This window comes from Lontra canadensis, unplaced genomic scaffold (assembly GCF_010015895.1).
Source record: "Lontra canadensis isolate GAN:19392208 unplaced genomic scaffold, GSC_riverotter_1.0 scaffold3, whole genome shotgun sequence".
NCBI classification, from domain to species: Eukaryota; Metazoa; Chordata; class Mammalia; order Carnivora; family Mustelidae; genus Lontra; species Lontra canadensis.
The window spans coordinates 25,137,511-25,164,446 of NW_022630997.1; the positions used below are offsets into that span (position 1 = coordinate 25,137,511).

A 26,936-nucleotide genomic window follows, 5' to 3' on the forward strand; every position below is an offset into this window, starting at 1 on the left:
GATGTTCCAAATACTGTTTTGAGGGCTTTACAAATTTTATCCTATTTAATCCTCACAACAATCCTGTAACTAGTTTGTATTATTAGTCCCACTCTTCAGATGAGTAAACTGAATCACAGAGCACTAGTGAATTTTCCCCAGATCACAGTGGTGGTGGGAGTCCATGTTGGTTAGCTTGAGAGCCCATAGGCTTACGTCAAAGACGACGACGGAAGAATTATAAAAACAGAAAAAATCATCATCTTCCTTATTATTACAACAGCACTTATATGACACTTTTTATATGCAGGCACTATTCTAAGCATCGAGAGAACAAAATTTATCTATTTCTCACAATAACCCTACCAGGTAAGTAGAATGATTGTTCCAAATTTATAGAAGAAGAAACTGAGGCAAAGAGAGGTTAAGTACTTGCCCAAGGTCATTATGCTAATAAGATGCCAGACTGAAGGACAAACCTGGATAGTCTGGCTCCCAATTCCAAGACCCTCCCTGAAGCCATGCTACTTCTTGTAACAATTAAAAAAGCACAATATAAGTAAGTAAACAGTCCTAACTCTTCAGAACCTCTGAGGTTGGAAATCACCACATTAAAGCACAGATCTGTAACTAAATGTTCATTACTATAATCAAAAATCATCAAGAACAAATTAAAAGGTTTTCATTCAGCCTTGTTAAGAAGGCAAAAAAGTAACACACTGAAACAAAATTTCAACCAAGATGAGTTTCTAAAAAAATGTTTTTCTGGAAAACTAACTCAATACAGAACAAATGAGGTGTTACAGTAGCTTTTTAAAATCCTTCTTTAGAAATTGTTTTTGTTCTCACAGCTTTGGGGTTTCTCAGAATTCCCTCAGGGGTTGTGGGTGGTTGAGGGAGGAGGGGAGAACACAGGACCCTGCTTCCCCACTCCACCTTCAAACAAGCAGCTCTGTTTATACTTTTTACATATTGGGTTTCCCCAAAAACTTTCATTCTGATTGGACCCAGGCTCCCATGAGAACTTGGTCTGAGTGGGCAGCCCTTTTTGACTTTATCAAGCCTTTCCCTTCACTTCCCCCAGCATCCCAGAGGTCGTACTTCACAGCATTCCTCTTCTAGATTCTTGAATCTCATGCCCTAATTTTTCCCGCTTGACCTTACCTTACCATTCTCTGGCAACAAGAATCATGACCACTGCTAACGTTTATCAAACTCCTTCCACGTGGCAGGTTCTCAGTTCAGTGTTTTTACATCAGTTACTTCATGAGTGCTCTCAACACTCCTATGTGTTCCATGACTATCCCCATTTTTAAGAGAAGGAGGAGACTGAGGCTTCACGTGCCCACCATCCAATGACCACTGAGTGATGGAAGCAGGATGAAAAACCAGATGGCCCTCTCCAAAGGCACCCAACTCATCACCGGTATGCTACCCTACCCCTCAGGCCACATCAATCCATGTTCAAAATTCTGACTGAGAATTGTTCTTAAAAATGAAAAACAAAACAAAAAAACCTCTTCTGAGGCAGCCCTTTAGCAGCGCCTGGGCACTAACACGTGCAATGCACGGCTTGGAATACAGGATGGTCCCCACAAACTGCTACAAATGCCTGTGAACTGCTGTGCTCTTTCAGGCCTGCATGTGTGCTTGGCTTGCCAATCAGACTGTTTCTCAGAAGGAGGGACTAGATCCCTGCTCTTTCTGCCTCCCACTCCCTCCTACGTCCTTCTGGGCTCACCTCTCCGTGGGGCAGGCAGCCTTCTGTGAGCACCTGCGGCTTCTACTCTGGCTCTGGGAACAGGCTGGGCCCTTGCCTGAGCGAGCTGGGAATGCAGAGAAGTTAGTGCCTCCAGGAAATTGCCCTCAGCCAAGGATGGATGGGGAAAGCCACTGGGCAAATACGCCAGCTACTCTGCCCTTTGGAGAGGGCAACTTTGAAGTATGTGCACTGTTTTCCTGAGTTCCCCCAAGGGACTGAGCTCCAGGAACCCACAGAAGTAATCCTTTTGCAAATACAACTCTGCTGGCTTCCTTCTCTTCCCTGTAACACTTGCCCACTTCTTGGCTAATATTTCTGGGGGAGAAGCTCTCATATGAACCATTTACTCTTCAAATCCTTGTCTTAAGGTCTGTTTCTGGGGAAACCAAACTGAGATTTCCTCTCCTTATTACTCCATTTCTCCATCCACTGAATAAGAGGGCTGGACAGAGGTTCTCTACGGCCTCTTCAGGCTCCAACAGCCTATGCTTTCAGTGAAATGAAGCAAATTTTGATCACAAACTAAAAGTGACAATGGAGGTTACTTCATACCGAAAGCACTGCATCATTGCTCGGAGCTGTCGCTGCCTGGCACCTGCATTAACGTGGAAGACGCTGAGAGGCACTGCCCAGATCCCCCTCTTGCCACACTTGCTGGGGCTGTTGTTGGCGCTTCTACAGGGATGATCTCTGATGCAGAGGCTCTTTTTGCTCAAGGTCACACACTTTCCCAAGGTGGCCAACAGGCAATGACTGAGGGCTGCTGGAGGGTAAAGGCCTGACTATTCCAGTGCAAGTCAAGACAACTCTGAAGAGCCATTATAACTGCAGAGACACCTGGGGGGCTGACCAAGGTCATTGCTGGGCCTGTACCAAAATTCAAGTTCTTTTTCCCCTTACTTCCCTCCCACCCCCTAACAAACGTGCTGAACGCTAAACTACACCTGAGGGTTGGCCTCCCTGGAAACCCAACCCATGACAAAAATCACATTTCAAATGTTGTTTAGTCATAAACTCTTGAACGGCCTGTGGAAGCAGGGATGTTCTTGTTAATGCTGTAAAGATGCGGTAGAGACAAGGTGTAAAAATAGGTTTTTTGTCTTTTTTTTTTCTTTTTTTTTAATAAAATGGGAATGAGGCAGATATAAGCCAGCCATGTACGAGATGCAGTTTTGGTTTCTGAACAGAAACAAGAAATATATAAAAGGTCAGCATAGTCAGTGAAATCGAAGCAGAGGACTTAGAAGAGGCAGTCACAGTGGGTAATGAGAGGGAGAAGCAAAACAAGAATGGCCTTGCCAAGGAGGAGAAGCAGACTAAACACACCAAACACACCCAGGCAAAAATCACGGGGGAGAAAGAATCCATCTACAAGAGGGCCCTCTACTGCAAAAGACTACATCCAGTCCCTAAGAAGGACGATGCCACGGCATGACAAAGGCAAGTGCCACCCTGGGAATTCCTGCTAATTAAGCTCAGGGTTGGATCGATGCTACTGGAGAAGCCTGGGACAGCCCGCAGTGCTGACCCCACGCAGGGCCTTTACTGAAAATTCTCCCAACGACACTGAAAGTCCGAGGGCTCTCCAACCACAGGTAGACCTGCCTCTGGAGAGGAAGCCTACAATGTTGTTCTGCTTCGGATGGTGCCTGGCTGGTGGCATCACCTCCTCCGCTGGGCTGTGACCTCTGGGAGAGGCAGCACTGCAAGCAGTGGATCAGGAGAGTGACTAACATTTAAAAACGAGGAAAGAAATTAACAAGAAGGTGACATTAAGCAAAGACCAAAAAGAGATGAGGAGTTTGTCTTATGGTTTTCTGAAGGGAGAGCGGCGGTGAACAGAGACATGGAAAGGCCACCAACGGGAATGATGCAATGCCCAAGAGCAGCAAGGAGGCCAAGGAGACCCGGAATGGAGAAGGGGCTGCGGTCAGGGAGAAGAGAGGCCACATCACACAGGGCTTTCTGGGCTGCTGTAAGTCCTTCTACTTGGGGAAGATGGGAAAGATGGAAACATGACTAGGTACAGGGATATACTCTGACACTTCTGTGGACTGATTTTTCTCCACAGCATTTCTCACTCTCTGACAGATTATGTGTTGTGTATTTATTGGCTATCTCAACCCACTAGAATGCGAGCTCCATGAGGACAGACAAGTTTTGTCGCTTTGATTCACTATTGTAGACTCGCCTAGCCATGGCCACACCCAGTGTCTGGTGTTTCATAATCAATATCTACTGAATGAATGAATGGATCATCTTGAGAAGAACTTGAAAAATTCTTCCTTTTCTTTCTTTCTTTCTTCCTTTCAAGATTTATTTATTTATTTGAGAGAGAGAGAGAGAGAATGCAAGCATGAGGAGGGGGAGAGGGAGAGAGAAGTTAAAGCAGATTTCCCACTGAGTGTAAAGCCCGATGCAGGGTTCAATCCCACAACCCAGAGACCTGAGCCAAAATCAAGAGTCAGACACTTAACTGGCTAAGCTACCCAGGTTCCTCTGAAGAACTCTTTTCTAAATGGCAATGTGAATCTAGACAAAAAGAATAATGTTTCTGCTTCCTTGGAAGGTGTGGGTTTAAATTAGTCCTGTAAAGCCAAAATAACAATGATTATTTATTAGCTCTTTTAAGCACCTAGGCAAGGCTCTAAAACCAAATATGTTTCTAATTTCTAAAAACTGGATGCCTAGATGCAGAAGATGACAGAAGCATCAGCAGTTTGGGAAGTTTTACATTTATGGAACTCCTTCATTAAACACATAGAGAGCGGTAGTGTTTATGAGATGTTCAATGACGAGGTTTAAAGTGAATAGGATATCAGAGCTACTGGCTTTCTGGGTGCTATAGGCTGGCCAGTCTCAAGGCAGGAGAGAAGAAGTGGCTGGGGGGAGGGGCAGGGAGAGATGGGGTGGGGAGGGTAGTATTTCCAAGTTATACTAGAGTTTCCAACCTGTCAGGATTGCAAAAATGTTTGAGATTCACTGGTTTAAGAAAATGTGTCCTTTTTACATAAAGAAGTTTTCAACATACCAATAATTTATGACCTGGGAATTTTTTTTTTTTTTAATCAGTTTGTGCGCCTTTTCATAGTACTTATGTTTTGGGATCGATCTGTAGACTCAAAACATAACTGAAATGATTTGCATGCACAAAAAAGGTGTAGGAAAATATCACTGGAATTTAATGAACAAATTGAAAAGAGGCTGATACTGGAGGGAGGGGGGAAGTGGGAGGAGGGAATGGGGGTGGTGGAAAACCGTGCAGGAACTGCTGAAGGAGGAGTCCCTCAAGGGATTCATGGTTCAAGTTTCCCTCTGGAAGTAAGGCTCCTACATACTCTTTACAACTATTTGCCCTTTTATCACTAAATTTAGAAATTCTTTGTGAGCTTATACCAGTCATTTGACCTCACTGAGTCTCACTATTTCATTGTAAAAAGGGGGCTACCTTACAAATCCGGAGTTAAAGAATAGAATACCTCCAGCACTTAGCACAGTGCCCGGACCTTAGTCAGCTCCCACGAAATGCCAGCAGTCATGGTGATGATAATACTGTCCGTGAGACTTTACTTCCTAAAATGCAGCACCAACACACATGTTCATTTACATGCTCCCACATGCTCTATTTACAGGATGGTGCTGGTCCAGCCGGAGGTGGGTCTGTGGCCCTTCTTTTTGAATCCGGGCAGGCCTGTGACTAGGCAGACGTGATCCAGTGGGACTCATAAGACTAGGTCATAAAAGGTGATACAGCTTTCCTCTGGTTCTTTCTCTTTGGGGACGTGCGTCTTGAGAGCCCCCAGTGGCCAGTAACAAATCTGGCTCCCTTGACGCCTCTGCTGGAGAGACCACACGGGGAGGTCTCACAGAGTGAAGAGCACGTTCGAGGAGCCCAAGTGTCCCAGACCAGGCACCACATAAGAGAGCAAACCTTAAGTCGACCCCAGCCCCCAGCCCCCAGCCCTTGAGCCTTCCCTCCTGATGCCGAGTGGAATGAAGAGAGACCACACATCTAACCAGATTCTAAGTTCCCACCACAAAGAAACTGTGAGAGTTATAGATGATTGTTGTTTTAGATCATTAAGTTTGGGGGTGGCTTGTCACTCAGCATTAGATAACCAGAATTCTGCTTATCAACTCCCTTGTCCACTTCTAATACAGAAATCATATCATGCGATTTTTCTGTTTCAAAAGGATTCCGTGGGGCTCCACCTCCCACACAGGGTAAAAGAACCTGAATAAAAAGAACCTGGGAGCTACTCAACAGACTGTGAGACTCGAAGGCAGGGACTGCAGCTTGTCCACCAGTGAACCCCAAAGCCCCAGAAGCTCCTCATCTAGGCGAGGGCTTCACCGGGCAAGATGAGCCACAAAGCATGGAAAAAGTGGACAAGAAGATGAATGATGGAAACCATGTACCCAAGAAGTAGAGTCTTAGCTCCTTCCATGTGGTCCTGGGGATACTGCCGTCAAGCCACCCTCATGGAACTCATCTCATCCGTAGGGACCTGCTGAGCATTCTGACACGGGCATGGTCCTGTGATGGACTCCACACCTGGTGGGCAAGCACCGGACCCGCAGGGGACAGGAGCAAGCACAGGAAAATGAATTACCCCTCCATCTCCCTGTCTCTCCGCTGGACAATTCTGAGGTACATTCTTGGGCTGCCAGTCCCCTGTGATATCACGCCCCAGCTGCCCACAGCGGTGATCAAGTTGCTGAATGAACCTTAAACTGGGTTTCCTTCTCTCCCTGTTAACTCTTCCCAGGCTCAAATTGGGTTCTTTGGGATTACTCCTCAGAATAAATGAATTGTCCATAAACTTGTCCACATTCTGATATTCAGAGGAACCCAGGCTAGGATAGCATGTAACTTTGACTTAGTAAAATGTGACATATTCAATGATTTAGGAATATTAATAACACTTCTGTTAAGTCACCCAAACCACCCTCCCCATCCTCATTCTCATCAACTTCCTATTCCTCTGAGAAAATGGACGCATCTGAAGAGAATGCCCACGCACTCCCACTGCATTTCCCCCACCCTGCACTCTCTGCCTTCTCCCCAGGCACCACAAAGAACTCACCATTCTCCAACTGAAGCAGTCACCCAACCCATGTCCTCAGACCATCCTTATCAGCTCCTCTCCTTGGCAGCTCAGCTTTTCATGAGCACTGCCACACTCTTCATCTCACTAACCCATCAGTGGGCTTTGTCATAAGCAACCACTACCTCCTCCTTGATATACTTTCTTCACTTGCTTTCCATGACACTGACCTCTCTTCATTTGCCCTTTGCCTTCTTGCTTGGTCACTCGGTGTGCTTTGCTACTGCAATACCAAGAGGTCAGAGAGAACAAAAAAGACCTATCCAGATAATCCAGAAAAGTCTCTCCATCTCAAGATCCTAACTTAATCACACTTGCAAAGTCCCTCTTGCTACCTAAAGAGACATATTCATAAATTCTGGGGGTTAGGCTGTGGACATCTTTCGAAGTCATTATTCTGCTACCAAACTATGCATCTTCTACTGGATGTCTAGCAGACAACCTATCCTTGGTGTGCTCCAACTGAACACTAATTCCTCCCTCCACCCCAGATCTCCTTCACCCTCAGCTTTCCAGTATAGCACTTTCATCTTTCCTATTAACAGGTTCCAGATTACAGAGTCATCTTTGATTACTTTCTCTTCCTCAGATCTCACATCTAAGTCACAAAGAAATAGACTTTATCGGGGCGCCTGGGTGGCTCAGTGGGTTAAAGCCTCTGCCTTCGGCTCAGGTCATGATCTCAGGATCCTGGGATCGAGCCCCGCATCGGGCTCTCTGCTCCGTGGGGAGCCTGCTTCCTCCTCTCTCTGCCTGCCTCTCTGCCTACTTGTGATCTCTGTCAAATAAATAAATAAAATCTTAAAAAAAAAAAAAGAAATAGACTTTATCTTCAAAATATACCTAGAATCTGACCATTTCTCGTCGTCCCCACTAACACTGGTCTAAGCCACCACCATCTTGTGTCAGAGTTTTCTATTATTGCCTTCCTAACTGGTCTCCTGGCTTCTTCCCTACAGTCTACCATCAGAGGAGCTAGAATGATCTTAATAATTAAGTCAAATCATATCACTTTTCTGATCAAAATGGTGCAATGATTCCATGGTTCACTGGAATGATAGCCAAAGCTCTTTACGGTCTCCACCCTCCACTCCAGTTGCCTCTCTGACCTCAGCTCCAACTACTCATCCCCTTGCTCTCTTCATTCCAGCCACACTCGTCACCTGCTCCGTCTCTACTATCCCAAGTGGACCTCATGTTAGAACTTGGCTCTCATTGTTCTCTCTGCCTGAAAGATTCTTTTCCCAAGTATCAGCCTGGCCAACTTTCTTATTCCCCGTATTAGTTTTCTATTGCTGCCATGAGCGATTACTACAGATTCAGTGGCTTAAAACAACACACCTATTTGTTATCTGATAGTTCTGTAGGTAAGAAGTTCTGGCAGAGCCTGGCTCAGCTGGGTCCACTGCCCAGAGTCTCACAAGGCCAAAATCAAGGTGTCAGCGGGGCTGCGCTACTTTACAAAGGCTCTAAGGATGAATCTATTTCTAGGTTATTGGCCAGATTCCGCTTCTTGCAGCTGTAGTATGGAGGTCCCGTTTCCTCACTGACTATCAGTCAGAGGCTGCTCTTTGCTCCTGGAGGCTCCCTCCTTCCTCCCCACACTTTCCACGCCTCCACCCTCCAGCATTCTGGGTTGAGTCTCTCTCAGAATTTTAACCTCAGCCACATCTCTCTGATTCTAACCATAACCCTACTTTCAAGGGCTCTCTGATTAGGTTGGTTTAGCCAAGACAGTCCAGTCTCCATAGTTTAAGGTCTGTAACTTCAATTAAAGGTCAAAAGTTCTTTTTGCCATACAACTTAACCCGTCTCCAGATTCTAGGAATTATGGCATGACACCTTTGGGGGCTATTCTGCCCTCCACACCTCCTTTCCTGACCATGGTATTTATACTACAACCCAGCTCTCCACCTCCCCACCCACTTTTCATTCCCATTTTCCTGCTCAGCTTTGTTTTCCATAGCTCATATCACTTTATAACAAACCATATAACAAATATTTTGTATGCATTTTGATTATTGTCTGTCTTCCTTTGTTCGAAAATAAACTCCATAAGGTCAAGGATCTTTGTTTTCTTCAGTGATAATCAATCCAAGAGTACCTCGTAGGCACTCGGTGGCTTTTTTTTTTTTTTTAAGATTTTATTTATTTATTTGACAGACAAAGATCACAAGTAGGCAGAGAGGCAGGCAGAGAGAGGGGGATGGGAAGCATGTCCCCCCACCGAGCAGACAGCCCGACGTGGGGCTCGATCCCAGGACCCTGGGATCATGACCTGAACCGAAAGCAGAGGCTTTAACCCACTGAGCCACCCAGGCGTCCCTATTTTTTGAATAAATAAATAAACTTATCCCATCCTAAAACATTCTCTAACCCCACTTCCACAGACTGTTTTTAGTTTTAATGGTTTTAATACACTAGAACAAAGATTCTTGATTGATTATGAGGAATATGGACAAATACCAAATAACTGCTCTCTTAATGTTGCCTCATAGCTGAGGTCAACAGTATCTAACCAGCTTAGTTCTCACTAACTAGCTCAGTTCTCCCTAACCAGCTCAGTTCTCACAGCAATGCTTGCTGGGGAAAAAAAAAAGTTGGTTATTTCTACAAAAAGAAGCATGCTTTATTTTTATGTCATTATCCAGGCGCACAAGCAAAACAACTGAGTTGTTGAGGTCATGTGGTCTCAAACTGTACAAAAAAATTGGACTAAAATAATCATAGATGCCTTTAAAAAATCTCTACAAATGCCTGTGGGTAGAAAAATGAACATTACTGGTTTGAGGAAGCACCATGGAAAGGACTAAGTGTTGCTGGGGTTTAAGACTACAGATTGTCATCAGTCAGTCTAGAGCAAGAGAGATGACAATGCTATAAAGAAAAAAAAAAGAATTTTGGAGCCAAAGGTATTTTAGAAATCAAATCCAAACTTTACAGAGGAGGAAACTGAGGCTCAGAGAGGGTCAGTGACTTGTCTGATCGCACACAGCTGGACAGTGATATGATACTTTGGATACATATTATTACAGAACAGAGTGAAAATTCAATTTCTATTATCTCTCTAGGCATTGAAAATGTTCATTTAATGAGCTGATTCTCTGCTTCAAAGGGCTGGATCCAGCACGGATTTTCACAGACAGGGAGATTCTGCCTACCAGCATTGTATTTGGCCCAACTAGGTCAAGATATCTTGGTTCAGGTGGAGTGCTGCAGACTGGGGACAGTCCCCAAGGGGCAAGGCATGGCCATAGACCTTGCAACCTCAGACTGATTCCAGAAGGGCCCCTTTGGACATACCTGCTCAGAGGATAGGCTTATCATGCAACACATCAAGAAATCAAAGGGCTTCAGGGAGAAAATGTAATGATGTCTGACAAGATTATCTATCTATAAATAGAGAAAAATAACTGTTTTCTAAGGATCTTGAGAAAACTTGTAAGTATGTACAGATAAGGACTTGTTGCCAGCAGAACACATAAAAACAAAGGAAAGTATATTTTAAAGGAAATAAATAAGACATATTTTGAATGGGATTCTCACAGAAACACAAAAGACAGCAGGAACTGATGCGAAATTGTTTCTAATTTACCAAATCACTACCTTCTGCTTTCTGAATACCTACAACAGGAATGCAAAAGAGCACAATAATTCAGATCTGTATTTAAAACAAAAGACAAGAGCTTCTTTGGTATTTCTTTAGACAATCTCTCATTCACTTTTGAACACTCAGCATTAAGAAAAAAAAATCAAGAAACCTGTTTATTACAGCAATGTACAGAGTGACTTTTCAATGGGAGAGCATCAATGTTATGCAGAAGGAGAAAATAAGTCTATTTTTGGAATCACCAATCAACTTTCCTCACCATGGTTACAGGCCATGTTTCATAACTTTACAGAATCACAGATGATTCAAAATGACCTTGGTAATAATTTAGACCAAATCTCATATTTTATCCATGGAGAAACTGAAGCTTAGAGAGGTGGGGAAGATCATCTGACAACACAGCCCTTTAATGACACATCGCAACAGAACTCAACTCCCTCTCCCAACTCAAAAGGAAAAATGGGAAGCCATTACGTCAGGAAGAAGGTACCCCTTAATTTCTCTGTGGTTTTATTCATTTGCAAACTATACAAAATTATTTTGGCAGTTAAAATCTCCATGTTTCTACATGGTTTGAAAAAACCTTTTCAAAACTACATTTCTATACTCATAACTTTGACATAACTTGAAAATACAAATGTGTTCAATACTGATTCATATGTTCCTTGGGGTTTTAACCTGTTCCCTACTAGCCAAGGGAGCCCAGCTAAAAGAGACCAGATCAGTCATGTATATTGTGCAGGCCTCTATGAAGTCTTATTTAATATTTATTCATACTCTTTGGCCTCTAATTTTCTTCCATTTTTATGCAGATAAGTATGTATACACACATATATACATAATGCACCTATATGTGTATATTTGGACAGATCTTATTAACTCAGATATTTGTTAGGGGTAGATCAGTTAAAACTTAAAGCAATAAAATTTTTCATGTCATATACTGCTAAGTGGAATTCATTTTTAAAATGATGCCCAGGGGCACCTGGGTGGGTGGCTCAGTTGGTTAAGCATTTGACTTCAGCTCAAGCCATGATCTCGGGGTCCCGGGATTGAGCCCCACGTCAGGCTCGCCGTTCAGCAGGGAGTTTGCTTCTCCCTCTCTCTCTGCTCTCGCCTCAACTTGTGTTCTATCTCTCTCTCTCTGAAATAAATAAATACACTTAAAAAAAATGACCCCCAGTCCAGTAGGAGCAGGTTCTCAACACTTCACAGAGAAAGCCTGTGTCAATGTATCCAGCATTTATTATATATGTCTACTACATGTCAGGCTCTGTATTGTGAACTGGAATATCAAAAGACCGAGTTCCTGTCCCTGCTGAATCCACAATCTAGTAGACCCAGGGATGAACAGGTGGCGTGGTAAGTGCAGTAACAGCAGCTGGTTAATGGAACAACGGGGGCAGAATGGAGGGAGACGATCAGATATCATGGGAACGAAGGGAGAATATCTGGGAAAAGGAGAAAAGGATCAACTGGCATTTCTCAAAGGAGGAGAAAGATTTTTCTGGGCAAAGAAGATAGAGGAAGTGCTTTCCACGGAGGACCCAGCACGTACAAAGGTCGAGACAAGAAGTGGAATGGCTTAGTCGGGCACCCAGCAGAATGCAGGTGCAAGTCGGGCACCTCTGCTTCTGTAACTCTGTGGTCATATGCTACCTGGTCTCACCCTACATCCAGCCTCCCCCGCCAGCAGCCACACCTAGGAGCCCTCATGCCACCTCCTGTCCCCTTCTCCTAAACCACTCGTTCACGCCTCCAATATTTACTCCCCCATCCTCAAGCTCAGCTAAGGAATGAATACACTGCCATCCAGAGAAGTGACAGGTGATGAGGGCAGAGGAAGGGGAGGGCCAGGCTGGAGGCTCTACATGACAGTCTGGACATTGGGATTTTATCCTCAGACAAAGGAGAACCACAGATTTCTCTCCATAAGAGAGGATTCTGGCAGAAGAACTGAAAGGGGCAAGTCTGGAGGGAGTGAGGTCCAGGGAGAAAGTTAAAGTGGATGGGAAGTAATGAGTATCTGACTGAAGTCAGTAGTCATGAAGTAGACAAGGTAATGTTAAGGAAATAAAATCAAAGGCCTATTTTATGACTGAATGGTGGGGAGGTGGAGGAGAGAATTCCAATGTCTTAGCAGCATGATTATATTTGTCTTCAAACCATTGATTTTAAAGCTTATTGTTTCCAAGAAATTGTAATCACATAATTTTAATATACATAAAATTGCATTATTTGCTACTAGGATCATCCTTATAATAACAATAAAGCAATTAACATTTGAACTGGGCTAAGGCCTGTGATTTTTGAGCAAATTGAATCACCAGTCTGCCATTAGCATTGGAAGCTCCTGAGAATAACAGTCCCTTCATCAGAATGCTATCACTGAATTTTTTAAGACAAGTTAAGACCCAAAAGTAAATGCAAAGAAAATACTCTAAATTTTTCTAAATAATTGGCAAAGGAAAAATATAAATACATACTAGAACTCTGGTTATGCAGAAACTTTGCAAGTACATATATTTATAGACAAATATATACATAGAAATAGTAAGAAGCAAATTTATAGACTTCTCTGGAGAAAACATAAAGCATCAAAGTTTATAACATACTTTTCCCATAATCTCTTACTAAAAGGACGTAGAAAATAGAAGGATCCCCTGAATGAAGAGACACCAATTTTGCATTTGTTCATCACTTCAAACCTCATTCTGGTTTCAGGTGACAATTTTAATGAAAAGGCCACTTCTTTTCTTCCTAGGTATGTTCCCCACCGATTGCCACTCCCATCGTATCTTTAGGAACCTAGCAATCCAAGAGGACTCTCTTCTCCATGGACCATACCCATAAAGCAAGTATATCTACATGAGAAACGCTATATAAGGTGCTTCCCAGATTGCTGCAAAGTCCACCCGTGAAGATCTTTACCCATGAGTCACAGCAAAAGTGGGCAGAACTTCTAACAGTGGTTCTCAACTGTATTTGCACATTAGTGTCACCTGGGGGGTTAACACACACACACACACACACACACACACACACGTATGTATTATGTCAGAGCTCTACCCTAGACCAGTTGAATTAGAATCACTAAGGATAGCTCCAAGAAGCACCCACATGATTCTAATGAGCAACAAGGGCCGAGAACCACCAGCCAGAACCTTGCTTCTCTAAGTGTGGTCTGTAGACCAGCGGCAACCCCTGGTTGCTTATTAGAAATGCAGAATCTCAGGTCCCTCTTGAGATGGACTGAATTGGAATCCAGTGTAATGCCATCCACAGTGATCTGTGGGCACAGTAAACTGTGAGAAGCCCCGGCCTAGAGAAGTCTTGCACTATGGGGGCAGGCTCCAAGTAAGACTCACTGATGAGATGAACCAAGCCCACACCTTAGGGATCGTACTTCGGCTAGCTGTGTAAATGCGCTAACTGTGCAGTAATCCCTCAGACACCAGCAGAAACCGCTCCCTGCACTGGATGGAATGTGAGCGGTCAGTCCTACCACTGCATGCAGCACGGCACTGTCTTGATGTGAAGTGCCTACAAGTAAGTCACAGACACACCAGATTCCCAAGTCATTGGATCTACGGAGGCAGAAGATGGGACTGGGGAAAGGTTCAAAGGAAACATTTACTCTCTGTAATAACTGATATTTTTATAAACCTAAAGTTTGTCAGATTCTTTTTTTTTTTAAAGAAGTCTGTCCCCGGAGTCTAAAATGTTTCTCTCCTCCATATAACAAACACTTCTTTTTTTAGATGTATAAATTCTCTGTAGTCAAAGGTCCAATGCAACAAGACCTCCACCCTTGGGAAATTATGTAATTCTTACATTCCTCCATCTCTTGTTTGCTAACCACCCTTCTAAGAATTCCCTCACAGAAAACTAGAAAGCCATGAAAATTGCTCATGCTCTCAAGTGCAAAATGGAAATGCTGCTATTGGTGAACATGTGGTAGACCACAGCTGGGAGAGGCAGGGGCAAAACCTAAGGGAGGTAAAAGAACTTGAAGGTAACCTCAGAGTGCAGCTGATTTAGCCCTAAGAGGCATAACTGCAGGTAAAGAAATAACAAATTTAGTTCAAATTTACTTGACGTTGAGCTCCAAAATTACCCCAAGGAAATTCAAGATAAGGTCATTAATTTAAGTAGTTTCTACAAAACAAAAGGTAACAAGTATTAGCTCCCTGTGTAGCCACTCTTATTCATGGTCATCCAAATGGCCTCTCCCATGTCTCCCTTTCTTCCCTCCTACTCTTCTGACCTGAAATAGACTGTATCAGTTCTGAACTGACTAGACAGCAAAGATCTGACTTGCAGCAGAAGCAGAGAGACAGAGAAGCAGATAGACAGAAACCCAGAGAGACAGACGAAGAGAGGAAGAGAGAGAGAATAGGAAAAATACAAGAAACAATTAAGAGGGAGCAAAGGTGTTCAACTATTTAGCTAGGATTTAGCCCTGAGCCATATATCAGAAGCTGATGGGGTTCTTTTAAAAATTACCGATTCCCAGGGGCCCACCCAAAGCCAAATAAATAAGAATCTTAGGATAGAGGCAGTCATTTGAATTTTCAAAAACCTCCCTCCAGTGATTCTGAGACAAACGGAGAGCTGGAATCCCAGTTGTGAGGAAGGATTCTAACATCAAAACATCACTTCTTAACTTTTAATGTATATTTTTAACGTTCTGGATACATGTAAATCATTCCCTAATCCACTTTACTAGCACTGCCTGACTTTTCCTTCTTACTGATTTTATTTGTCAACCTAACTCATACAGATTACTTTAAAATTCATATAATACTACCATGCTTAAAATGGAAACATGGCAGCAGCCTGTCCTACCTCATCGTCACCCTCAAACCCACGTCCTAAAGGCAAACTACTTTTAAAACTTCTAGCTATCTCTTTTGATATTAAATTTCATATTCCTAAACCCACCTTTAAATCATAAAATAAGAAGGAGCCTATACAAACAAGAAGAAACAGATATTAGTTTAAAAATAAGATGGCCAAAAAAAGAAAGAGCAGATGATAAAGCAGAAATAAAAGCAAAAAGATAGAAGAGAGGAAACACGATTAGAGGATTAGTCCAGCAGGCATTCCATGCTATTGGCCTTATGTTCCGTCATACTAGAAAGAGTGCTCATGTCTATCTGTATTCAAGAATAAGGTGCTAAAATGCTGACTGCAAGCTGTATACTCATGGAATTGAGGGAAGAGGGTTGTTGCCTGGTGGGTTCACTTTAGGAAGAATGGGTAGTAAGTCAGTTTCTTCAGTGTGGGTGCTCAATGTCAGTATCTGTCGGTCTCCCCTCTAGGACTGTTCTTTACAGGCAGATAAGAATTCTTCAATACCCTGCCTGGCGGTTAATTACCTCCCTCTCCTAGGACTGGACAGAGGAAAAAGAGCACGGGGTCTCACTGTACAATATGCAGGGTTTCATTAAATTCCTCTGTTTTCACTGAGCATTTCACCTTTTTAAAAAAATTTTATTTATTTATTTTTTGCCTGGTAGCTCTAAATCCAAACTATTAATTAATTTACTTCAACTTCATCAGAGAAAAATATCCAGTGTCCAGTGCTGTATGAGATGGGGAAAGTGAACTAAGGGCTGGTCGTTTTCATAGACTTGCAATCACTCCCTTATTTTCAGCCCCGCTCCAGAGCCTTTCATTCCGGAACCATCTGGGGGATAAACTGGCTGTTTCTTTCCAGGATCTACTCCCAAATTCCTTTCAGGGCACTTAAGTACCAACTTTCCCCACTATACTAAGTCCACTGCCACTGTGTGTTTGCTTTTCATCCTCTGAAAATGTGTCAGTGTCTCCCATCTGCTGTTGCCACTTCTCACATTCACACCATCACTACAGGGGGGTTTCGGCAGGAACTGACAGTAAACACACGTTCAGCCCACCAAAGTCTAACCTAAAGTCCCCACAACCAAATCTTACAAACACAGAAACTGCCCCAAAAGATGAGCCTTTCTTTACCAATTTTTAAAACACTCAAACCTTTTGTTTTCACAGATACACCAGATCAGCTAAGATACTTCTCCAATTATTTTAATGTTTATCATCATTTCCTTTTTTAATCATAAAAAACTGTATCCAAGAGAACCCTTTTCTGGATACCACATTTGGTATTGACTCTTTAATTGAGCCTTAGAAGACAGTAGAATTCAGAATATTAGATTATGATTAAATGAAGAAAATATAGGTATTTCATGCAATAAAGCTATTACCATTGATTCCTTCTTGCCATTCAAATCTAGTCTAAGGTGGTGGCCTGAACTGAAAGGTATTTGGCTCAATAATATGCTGCTATATGACTGCTACCCACAGTCATCACCAATACTGGAATCTTAGCTGTTTTGCTTCTAAAGACAGGCAAAGGGGGGATGATCAGAAAGTTTTTAAAAATAATTAAGTATGAGGATTTTTCTCATATCCAAATGATCACAATTTTTCACTCCCATCCAAAGGACACAAATCTGAAGACTCTTAACCTGAAGACTTTGATCTTTAAGACTGAAAACCCAGGACTTGTCCTAAACACTAAATTCAGTTACAGAAATAAAAAATAACAACAAAGCAAAATACTAATATTACATTTTTTATCTAATTCCACTCAAAAGGAACACATATTTTGGACGTGTCAACACTTATAATTGCCTCCTGTTACTACTCATGACTTCCCTGAAAAGAAAACCAAGAATCTAACGAAAAAGATTTCTATGGGGAGAAAAAATTACGTTGTTCTACTTCTCGAGCTGGTTGGTAGTTACATGGATGTTCACTTTTTAATAATTCATTGAACTATATATTATGCATTTCAAAAGTTACATATGTGCTATATTTTATAATAAAAATTACTTTTTAACAGTTAAAAGAAAAGTGGATAGAAAGTCAGAAATTTCATTTGTCATGAAACACACTGGTATAATATCTTGTCTAAAATTATTATACATATTGATATGGATAAAGGGGAAAAAGTCATCATGATTTATCTTAAGTGCCTAAACCAGAGTCTCATCAAATTTTGACAGTCATCATCAGATGAGGAACCTGAGGAATTTAATAACTAGTAAGGTTACTAATAGTGATGGAATCAGCACTAATTCCAAGTGCTGTATGTCCAATTAAAGGCTCCTTAAACATTTTTTTAAGGAAGATTTTTTAAAAAGATTTTTATTTTTTCATTTGTCAGAGAGAGAAAGAGAGAACAGGGGGAGCGGCAGACAGAGGGAGAGGGAGAAGCAGGCTCCCCGCTGAGAAGGGGGCCCGATGTGGGACTTGATCCCAGGACCCTGGGATCATGACTCAAGCTTAAGGCAGATGCTTAACGGCTAAGCCACCCAGGCATCCTTCCTTAAACATTTTACAAGGAGAAAGAACATTTCCACTTTTCTAAAGTTTAAATTCACAAACAGGGTATCGAAGCTGATGGTCCCTGCTCTGATGTGTGTGAGTTTCCTGAGATCTCCAGGGAGGAAGCAGAGATGTGCTAGGTCTGGCTGTGGAACTGATTAATGAAGGACGGTTCTTAGTCATTTCACTTATACGTCGAGTTAGTGTAAAAATGCACCTGCTGCCTCAGAAGTTACTTTAACTCAAGTGCAAACAAGGAACCTATGAGTGATCAATAACCGTAGGCTCAAAGGGGAAAACATCTCATTCCCACTCACAAAGCTTCCAAAGGAGGGATATTCCCTGTCCACTCCTGTCTTCTTGCCCCACACCATACTCTTCCCTATAGCGGCAAAACGATTTATTTGGTTAGTGTGTGACAACTGTTTCTCAGTTCTCAAATGGATGGAGTTTTTCTGTGAAAGACACTAAACATGAGAGTTTTGGTGTCTTTCTCTTTTTCTCTCGCTAGGCAGAGAAAGGCAGAGACCTGGGTATTTTTCCTCTTCACCTCAAACCTTCCACCCCGCATGTTATTCTGAAGTCTACATGAGGGTGGAGGTGCACAAGGCCATTTTGAACTTCACACCAAGCTATGTCCTCCAATCTAGCCTTCATCAACAAAGAAGCTAGTATTTGGCCATCTGTTGATAAGCATCAATGAGGAATGTTTTTTATTTCATGTTTTTTAATTCATGGGGAAGAGCTACTGCTTTTCATGGGTCTTCCTCAAAGATGCCATCACCTGCCTTTGGGTTAGAAGACAGAGGACATGGACCCGATCCCACAGTTCTCCTCAATGGGTTTCTGTGCCCATAAACACCAGTGTTCTAACAGCAGTAAGTAGGCAAGCTGAGTGGAAGCTTTCTAAACTTTTGTTCCGTGGATACTTTAATTACTTCTTTGGCTCTAGAGGAAAATACTAAACTGAGATTCAGAGATTCTGGCCCCTTCCAGAGCTGGCTCTGTCACATGTCACACTCTGTCACAAGTCACAATCCTTGTAGAAAGTCTTTAAAAGACTTTAGCTTCCCCATCTTTTAATTGAAGGAATAACTTCCCTATTTTTAAAGGTACTTTCCAACTCTAAAGTTCAGAAAGGCTTTAATAAAGGTAACCCAGAATTTTAAAAAATAGACTTTGATACATATGTACATATTAGTTAAATATATAAATATATAATGTATGATAATGTATACCTTGTCTCCTAGTTCCTGAAGATAAATGCCCTTCTGCCTCATGGCTGTGACACCTCACCATTCTCAAGCTCAGCGACATTTTGAGTTTCCATCATCACTCGTAACTGACCTCTCCAGAATGCCAAGCTACTCTAAAACTTCCCCGTGCCCTCTGCCACCAGCCCCTGTGCATCCTCTCCTACTTCTCCCTTTCTGCTGTCCCTGCTGAACCAGCTGCTACACATTCCACTTTCCTGCCTACTGCCTCCTCTCCCAGCCCAGCAGCACTATCTCACCTTCTCCCCACCCCGCCCAGATGGAAACGGTCGTGCCAATGATAACGCATACCACCTCCACTTCTAACTTTCTGAGCACTGCTGAAGAGAGTCAAGAAGAAAGGGAAGAGTCCTTCCACCACTGGTCAGGCCTGGCCACCTCTGGCTCCCTGTGGCGCTCTGATGTGAAGCTACGCCAAACTCTTCCCCTTCCCAACTTGACCCCTTACCCCCCAACTTTCTTTCAGCCAATCAACTGGCCTCCTCCATTATTGTTCTTGTTTCCCAAGGGAATAGATCCATTTCAGATGCAGGCACCTCCCTCCCAGCTCCCAACTTCTCTTTCTAAAGCTGTGTCTTTTTGTTTCGGTGTCACATCTGTTTTTCCATGAATAACTACCTGTGCCATGACCTGGGTGATCAAATAATCTGTTACTCAAAAAGTGACCTCTTTTAGAATAAAAGTAGGCATCATTTTTCCAGATATTTGTAATATTTGTCCAAACATTAGCCCATAAATAAACTGGGGTAACAGGTGTGAACCAAGAGTGCCCCGGGCCATCCGGACATACGGCTATTCTCTCTTGTTCCTAACCCTCCTACTTGTGGAGGGCCTGGTGCAGTAGTTACCTTCCCACTCCTCTCCTGATTTCCAGGCCCTTCCTTTCCATGGACAGCCACAACACTCGCAGGCCCTTCGTACGCTTTTGTTTTTAGCCACTGGACTCTCAGATTTTCACAGTGCAATCACGGTTTACACTCTCTCCATTTTCTTCCCATTCAGGTACCCCTCAGGCACCTGGCCGACTTGTCTCTGACTTGTCTTCACTGCTCAACTGACCCTATCCTCAAAGGCTGCTGACAATGGTCTCTCTGACGTGTCTACTGATCTCATCCCAGTCGTTGATGTCTGCCCTGCCACCCTATCAGCCTCCACCAACCCTCCTCTCTCACCTTTCCTTACCCGGCCTTCTCCTTCTTCTCCTGCTGCTTTCTTCTCAGCAACCTAACAAGCCCACAAATACTGGTTTTTCCAAGGCTCTTCCCCAGCCTTTTATTCTTTTCACCCACACTGTGAACCTTTCTCACAACTTAATCCCTTCGTAAGGATGCCCCAAATTTCCTCTATTTGCAGTGGCTCCCATACATCTGGATGGTTCACAGGTACACAAATGTGAGCATCCAAATCCAAACTTCTCATCACTTCCATTAAGGACAAACACTGACTACACACTACTAGCAAGTGCCTTTACTAGTGGTTCTTCTTGACTAGTTCAATTCCTGCAATTACTGTCCAAAGTCACTCAGCTTCCATCTTTGACTTCTCCCTCTACTTCTTCATCTAATTAGCCAATAATCCCTGTCCCATTTACTTTTATGGTGTCACACCCAACCCACCTGCTCCCACCCTAATTTGTATTCTCCATTGCTTCTCTTCTGGAGCATCTTAATAGCTTCTTAACTGGGACTGCCCATGGCTCCTCTCACTCAGATTAATCTTAAAGCACAGCTCTCATCACATCACTACCCCCCCCAACACACACACCAATAAACACATCTTAAAATACCTTTGATGGTGATCTACTGTCTATGAACCAGGCTCCTTAGCCCAGCATTCAAGATCGTCGCAGTACGGTCCTCACCTTGCCATGCAGCTTTCTACCCCACTATCCTGCCCCCAGGTTCCTCACCCTCCAGTTTAACCACATTCCTCTCTATTCCTGGATATACTCATACATCCTTTCATTCAAGTCTTAGTATAGGCTAGTTACCATAGCTCTGCCAGCTGAAGTCCTACTAATCATTTAAGGCCTTGCTCAAGATATCTTAATTGTCTTAATTAAGCTTTTCCTTTTCTGAAATCACAAAGCATTTTCTTTGTGCGTCTCTCACAGTTCTTCCATGTAATACAGCCTTTGGTTACCCGTCTTATGCTCCTTACATGACTCTCAAGCCTCTTAAAGGGTGCCAATGTCTGATTAATTAACCTGTAGACTCCCTATACTGCTTTATATATAGTAAGCTGAATGAGAGGCTGAAGTATTCAACTTAACTCGGTATCCATCATATGTCATATAAAAGAATGAAAAAGTACTTAATATCATCAAAGTTAATTATGCCAAATGTTAGGAAAGCCCAGAAACAAACCACTTCTGCTGTTAGTTCAAGGATACATGAATGTTAGATCAAGGATATATGAACCATTTTGCTTAGACTAACACTGCAGGAGAATTGTGCATTCTTTACTGATTCCTTAAACTACAGAGATGTTTAGCGATAGACCAGATCTTAGAGATCATTTAATTCTCCCCCAACCCCTTGTCCTATCCCAACCACCAATGCTCCAGTCGAGAAAACCAAAGCTTTGAGAGATGAAGCTCCTCCCAGGGTCACACAAATCAGAAGTCATAATTATAGCCATTACCATTCATTATGGGCCCAGTTATACCAGACACTGGACAAATGTTATCCCAGCCCCATGACAATCCTTAAAGGGATCACCTAAGAGATGATGAAAGAATGCTCAAAAAAGCGAAGTAACTTGCTACAGAGAGCCCTGATTGTTAGGGGCAGAGCCGAGCCCAGCCCCAATTCAGTTTGGCTGTCATGTCTAGGCTTTATACTAATTGGACACTGTGGCAGAGGCAAGACCTACCAGCTGTCTTGACTCCTATCTTCTACTATTTCTCCAGTGAATAAATATGCCAACTAAGCAAGCACACATACTTATATTGTGAGCCATTTTGTTTGAAACCAGAGGCATGAAAACTAAACAGTAGTTTCATTGCTATGAATGTTCTAAGGTTAATTACTGCCAACATTCTGACTCTTATCAGAAAACTTCAATCTGGAAAATAGATATGTTTTCCTGTATTTTTGTTGTGTGGTTTTTTCCCCCTTCCAATTCTTAAGTATATTCCTCAACTTAAAATACATTTACCCAAGGGCGCCTGGGTGGCTCAGTGGGTTAAGCCTCTGCCTTCGGCTCAGGTCATGATCTCAGGGCCCTGGGATTGAGCCCTGCATTGGGCTCTCTGCTCAGCAGGGAGCCTGCTTCCTCTTTCTGCCTGCTTCTCTGCCTACTTGTGATCTCTGTCTGTCAAATAAATAAACTCCTTAAAAAAAAAATTTGCCCAACCACATTTAGCAAGTATTTGTTGAGCTTCTTACTGTCCAAGGTACATGAGAGGGCACAAAGTTGAATAAAACATATTTTTACTCTGAGAATTCACAAGCAAGAGGCAGTCAATGGGCTGATAGTAGGAAACACACGTCCCCCACTTATGGGAGCTCTGGCTGATTTAGGGACTTCCAACAAGATGTCAAGACACTCAGTCCTAATCCCTGCTCTGTCTGCAGCCTTGGCGAGTCATCTCACTGTGTCTCAGTTTTCTCAGCAAAGAGATTGGTACAAAAGAATGAATCGTGCTAAGTAGTTTCAAGGTCCTTGTTAGCTTTAAATTTCCATTATTGCTGAGATTACTCTTGAAATCAGATTATGCTTTTGAAATCGATCACAACTGTGGGGGAAAGGGCACTGCTGGATGCCCACCCTTCTTTAACTTTGGAAGTACTGAGTTCTAAAAATATTGTTATAGGAGTAAAGCTGACCAATATCTTTCTACAGTTTATTTTTTATAATAATAAAAAGAAGTGGTGCCTGGATGGCTCAGTGGGTTAAAGCCTCTGCCTTCGGCTCAGTTCATGATTGCAGGGTCCTGGTATTGAGCCCCGCATCAGGCTCTCTGCTCAGCAGGGAGCCTGCCTCCTCCTCTGTCTCTGGCTGCCTCTCCACCTACTTGTGATCTCTCTCTATGTCAAATAAATAAATAAAATCTAAAAAAAAAAAAAAGAGTAAACTGAAGTTTACCCTCTAGGCAGGTAGCATCCAGCACTACATTTGAAATCTTCTTCCCTTATATCATTGACTGATTATACCTTTAATTCTAAGATGTTTAAAACATACTTTTAAGTAACTCCTATCCACTCTGCTGTGGAGTTACTGACATTAACAACAACAATAAAGCAGAGGTAAGGCCTCTTGCACTCACTTAGTTATATTAATACTTCATATTAAGTGCTACTTACTATGGACCTTCCCAAGCTTCAGCTAAAGTTGAGGTTGGTGAAAACAGTGGGGAGGGAGGAACAGAGAACTATAAGTATTTCAAATATGAGTGAGAACATACAGCACTGTGGGAACTTGACTTTGTTGATTCCATTTCAATATCCTGTACTTCTTTTGCAAGTAGCACAGGTAATATTTTTAATCACCCACAGTCTTCTACAGTAATACACTTTCTCCTGACAAAGCTCTATATGCCTTAGCTTTCCTCAAACTCAGCATCTTAGGAGGTGATGCTCAAACCCAGCTTGTGCTGTCTGTGAAAGAGCACAGAGGAGGAAATGAATCAATCAAAAGAAAACTAGAAGAAAAAAAAAAAAGAACCAAAACTGTACCATCTTAGTGCCTTGCTCACAAAAGGCATTGACTCTCAATGGTCAAAGATAGCCCTAGCAAGAAATTAGGAAAAAGAATTTCTTCATTCAGGAGTTAACAAATACTCAGTGCCTAATATATGCCCCGAACTGTTCTAGGTGCTAGAGTTAAAGCCGGGATCGAAACAAGCCAAAATCCTTGCCACAGTGGAGCTTATGTTCTAGTACAAAGAGACAGGACTTGAGACAAAATAAAATCATTTCAGATAGTGATTAAGGGCCATGGAGAAAATAAAATAGGAATGGGTGTGCTTCCTGGGGTAAGGAGTGAAAAGATATTTAAGATGATCAAGAGGGCCTTTTCTGAGTAGATGCCATTGGACCCGAGTCCTGAATGATAAGAAAACTGTACTCTTAATCCTACAAATGTGGAGTGAGGTGGGAATGAGTCAAGTTAGTCTTTAAGTGTGGTCACAGTGGTTAAAAGTTCTGTATTAAGGGCAAACTAAGTTCCTTTTTGGATTTGGCGTAAACACACACACACACACACGCCTAAATCTTTAACTCTCCTGCTTAGGAGCCACTTGTTTTTATTGTAAGATCCACTAACTTTTTAAAGTTTTTGCTAATTACTTTAGCGGTACTTAACCACAGGCAATTACTAGAAACACTGCTTCAGAACCCAATACCTCACTTGACACCAACCAAATTCTGAATGAGACAGGACCCAGTCTCGCAGCGAATCAGAGCTCCTCCACCGACTCATTAATGCAGCCAGGTGGAATCCTGCAACCCTTCCAAGAACGGGAAGCAAGATTCGGGAAATCTGGGGTAGCTGACACCCCAAAGTTCCCCCAAATTGTGTAAGGGGGGAAAAAACAAGCTGCCGTTCTTTTGCATGAACTCTCCCCCGCCCCTCCAGGCGTCATCGCTGCAGAAGGGCGGCTGTCCCTGGGTCAGAGGTACACGGCGAGTACGCGCGCGTGTGTACCCCGCATGAATCATCGGCGCCCGGTCCGCGGGCGATGATTCATTCACCGCCCTGGAGCTCACGGCCACACGTTCCGGGCGTACTATGACCGCCGCACACGCAGCTGCCTTAATATTAAACAAATGTTTCAAAGTACGAATGCCTGGAGCCAGAAACCTGTAGACCCAAGCCAGGCGGCGGAGAGGAAGCAGCAACATGCTTCGGCCGCTACCCAAGTGTTTCTGGGGGCGGGAGGGGAGCGGCGGACACGTCCGCCCGTCCCCCCGGGCCCCCGGCCCCCCGGCCCCCAGCACGCGCGCCGGCGGCGCCCGCAGGGGGCACGGAGGGCGCACAGGTGGGTCCCCGCCCGGCCCTGCCTCTCGCCCCTCCCCGCCACCCGACGAAGGCCGACGCGCCCTCGCCAACGCGCCTCCGGCTCGCCCCTTCCCTCTCCGTGACATCTTATATAATAACCCGAGCTAATCAAAACGGAAGCGACGCGCGCTGCCGGGGCCAGTCTCCCGGCCCGGGCTGGATGCTCGCGCCCAAAGCCCGCGGCCCCCGAACTAGGCGCCGGGGTGCGCGGCTCCGGGGCGGGGGAAGGGCCCGAGCGCCGCCCCGGCTCGTCCCTCCTCGCAGAAGGCGCTGCTCCTGCCGGTCCCCGTCAGGAAGCCGCGAGCGTCACAAACTGCGTCAGCTTCTTCAAACACATTTCATGGTCTCCCTCCAGCCCGGGAGCCGGCTGCTCCCGAGGCGGGGCCGCGGCCGGGGCTGGAAGGAGCCCCTCTGGGGAGGAGAAAGTTCCTCGGGGCCCTCCCCTCGCCCGCACCGCGCCCGGCCCCGCCGCGCCTCCAGCCCCTCTCGGCGCGACGCCCGCCCCGCGGCGCAGCCCGCCAGCCCGCGCCAATGTCAGCGTGGGCAACTTGTGACCCCCCGGGCGCCGGGCGGCCCCCTCCCGCCCGCCTGGCTCGCCCGACGCCGGGGGCCTTCCCCCTCCGCCCTCACCCCTGGCCCGGCGGAAAGCGGCGACGCCAGAAACTTCCCCGGGCCGCGCCGGGCGGGAGAGCCGCCCGGGTCCCCGCGCATCGCCCTTACCTTGCTCTCCGGAGGCCACGATCCGGGCGGGCCGCGCGGGGCGCGTGGTGCGCGAGCGCGCGCGCGTGGGGCGGTAGGTGAGGGAGCCCGCGCCGGCGGGGGCGGGGCGGGGCAGCGGGGGTGCGAGCGGCGCGGGCTGGGGGGGGGGGCCGGCCCGGCGGGCGGGCGCGAGGAGAGCAGAGCCGGCGGCGGCGGCGGCGGCGGGCGCGGGGCGAGCGCGCCGAGGGGGCGGAGGAGTTGCCGTGGGTTTGTTTACGCATTGCTGCCCGGCTCGGGGCACAGCCCGCACTCCCTGATTGGACACAAACTGGGGCACAGCCTCTCGTCGCCGCCCGCCAGGCCTCCTCGAGCAGCCGCCGCGCAGCTCCCGGAGCGCCCTCCCGGCACAGCCCGCGGCGGCTCCCGGGCCTGGAGGGGACGAGCCGCAGCGGCCACCGGGGGTGGCCGTAGAGCCACTCGTGGGCCCAAGGCTCGCGATCGCCCACCTGTAGTGGCGCGACCTTGGCAAGGAGAAATTCGAAACTTCGGAGGCTGGAGACTTCGTATCATTCAGCCGTAGAAGGGGCACTCCCCCCCGCCCCCCAACAGACGGAGGAAGCTTGCCCTTGAATGGACAGAAAGCCGCAGCTCAATGTGCCCGTTTGGCGATGGTCAAGCCGAACCTTCCTCTACAAGCTCTCTCTGGGGGCTCGGTTTCTTCCCGGCCTCCAGCTTCTCTGCTTGTATTCTGTCCTCACGCAGCATTCAAGTTGCCATCCCAGAAGTGACCTTGCCGCATGATGCCTAAGATCCCAGATGACTCCCCGTGGCCTCAAACCCCAATTCCTTAGTTTCAGAGTCTTCCATGGCTGGGCCTCCACCTGTTTCCATTTCACTGCCCAACTATCACCCCCAAAACCCTTGCCTGTAGACAACACCTTAGATGCCTCTGTTCTTTTGAGACTGATTTTGATCCTGTTCTGTTCTCTGCCCAAACCCCAGAAAACCCCGAAGTTCCCTCAGCTTGTCAAACCCTCGTAGGCTCAGCTTGGCTAGCGTCTCCTACCATCTCTGTGCGGTCTCCCCGAACCCCGTGCAGAATCCACCCCTTGCGGTTGGCATCAGTC

The 26,936-nt window shown here is 44.9% G+C and overlaps 2 protein-coding genes across 2 annotated transcripts in view; one reads left to right on the forward strand and one right to left on the reverse strand.

Moving 5' to 3' along the window:
- PCGF5 (polycomb group ring finger 5) overlaps positions 1–25,913 on the reverse strand; it is a 115,271-nt gene extending 89,358 nt beyond the window's left edge. The window contains exon 1 of the mRNA XM_032836630.1: positions 25,831–25,913. The gene's annotated coding sequence lies outside the window, so the exon portion shown is untranslated. The remainder of the gene's footprint in view (positions 1–25,830) is intronic.
- Positions 1–26,389, forward strand: part of LOC116858194 (collagen alpha-1(I) chain-like) — a 48,498-nt gene extending 22,109 nt beyond the window's left edge. The window contains exons 4-6 of the mRNA XM_032842845.1: positions 3,565–3,716; positions 24,688–24,779; positions 24,890–26,389. Coding sequence (XP_032698736.1) covers positions 3,565–3,716; positions 24,688–24,779; positions 24,890–26,389 — 1,744 coding nt within the window. The remainder of the gene's footprint in view (positions 1–3,564; positions 3,717–24,687; positions 24,780–24,889) is intronic.
- The last annotated feature ends 547 nt before the right edge of the window (positions 26,390–26,936 follow it).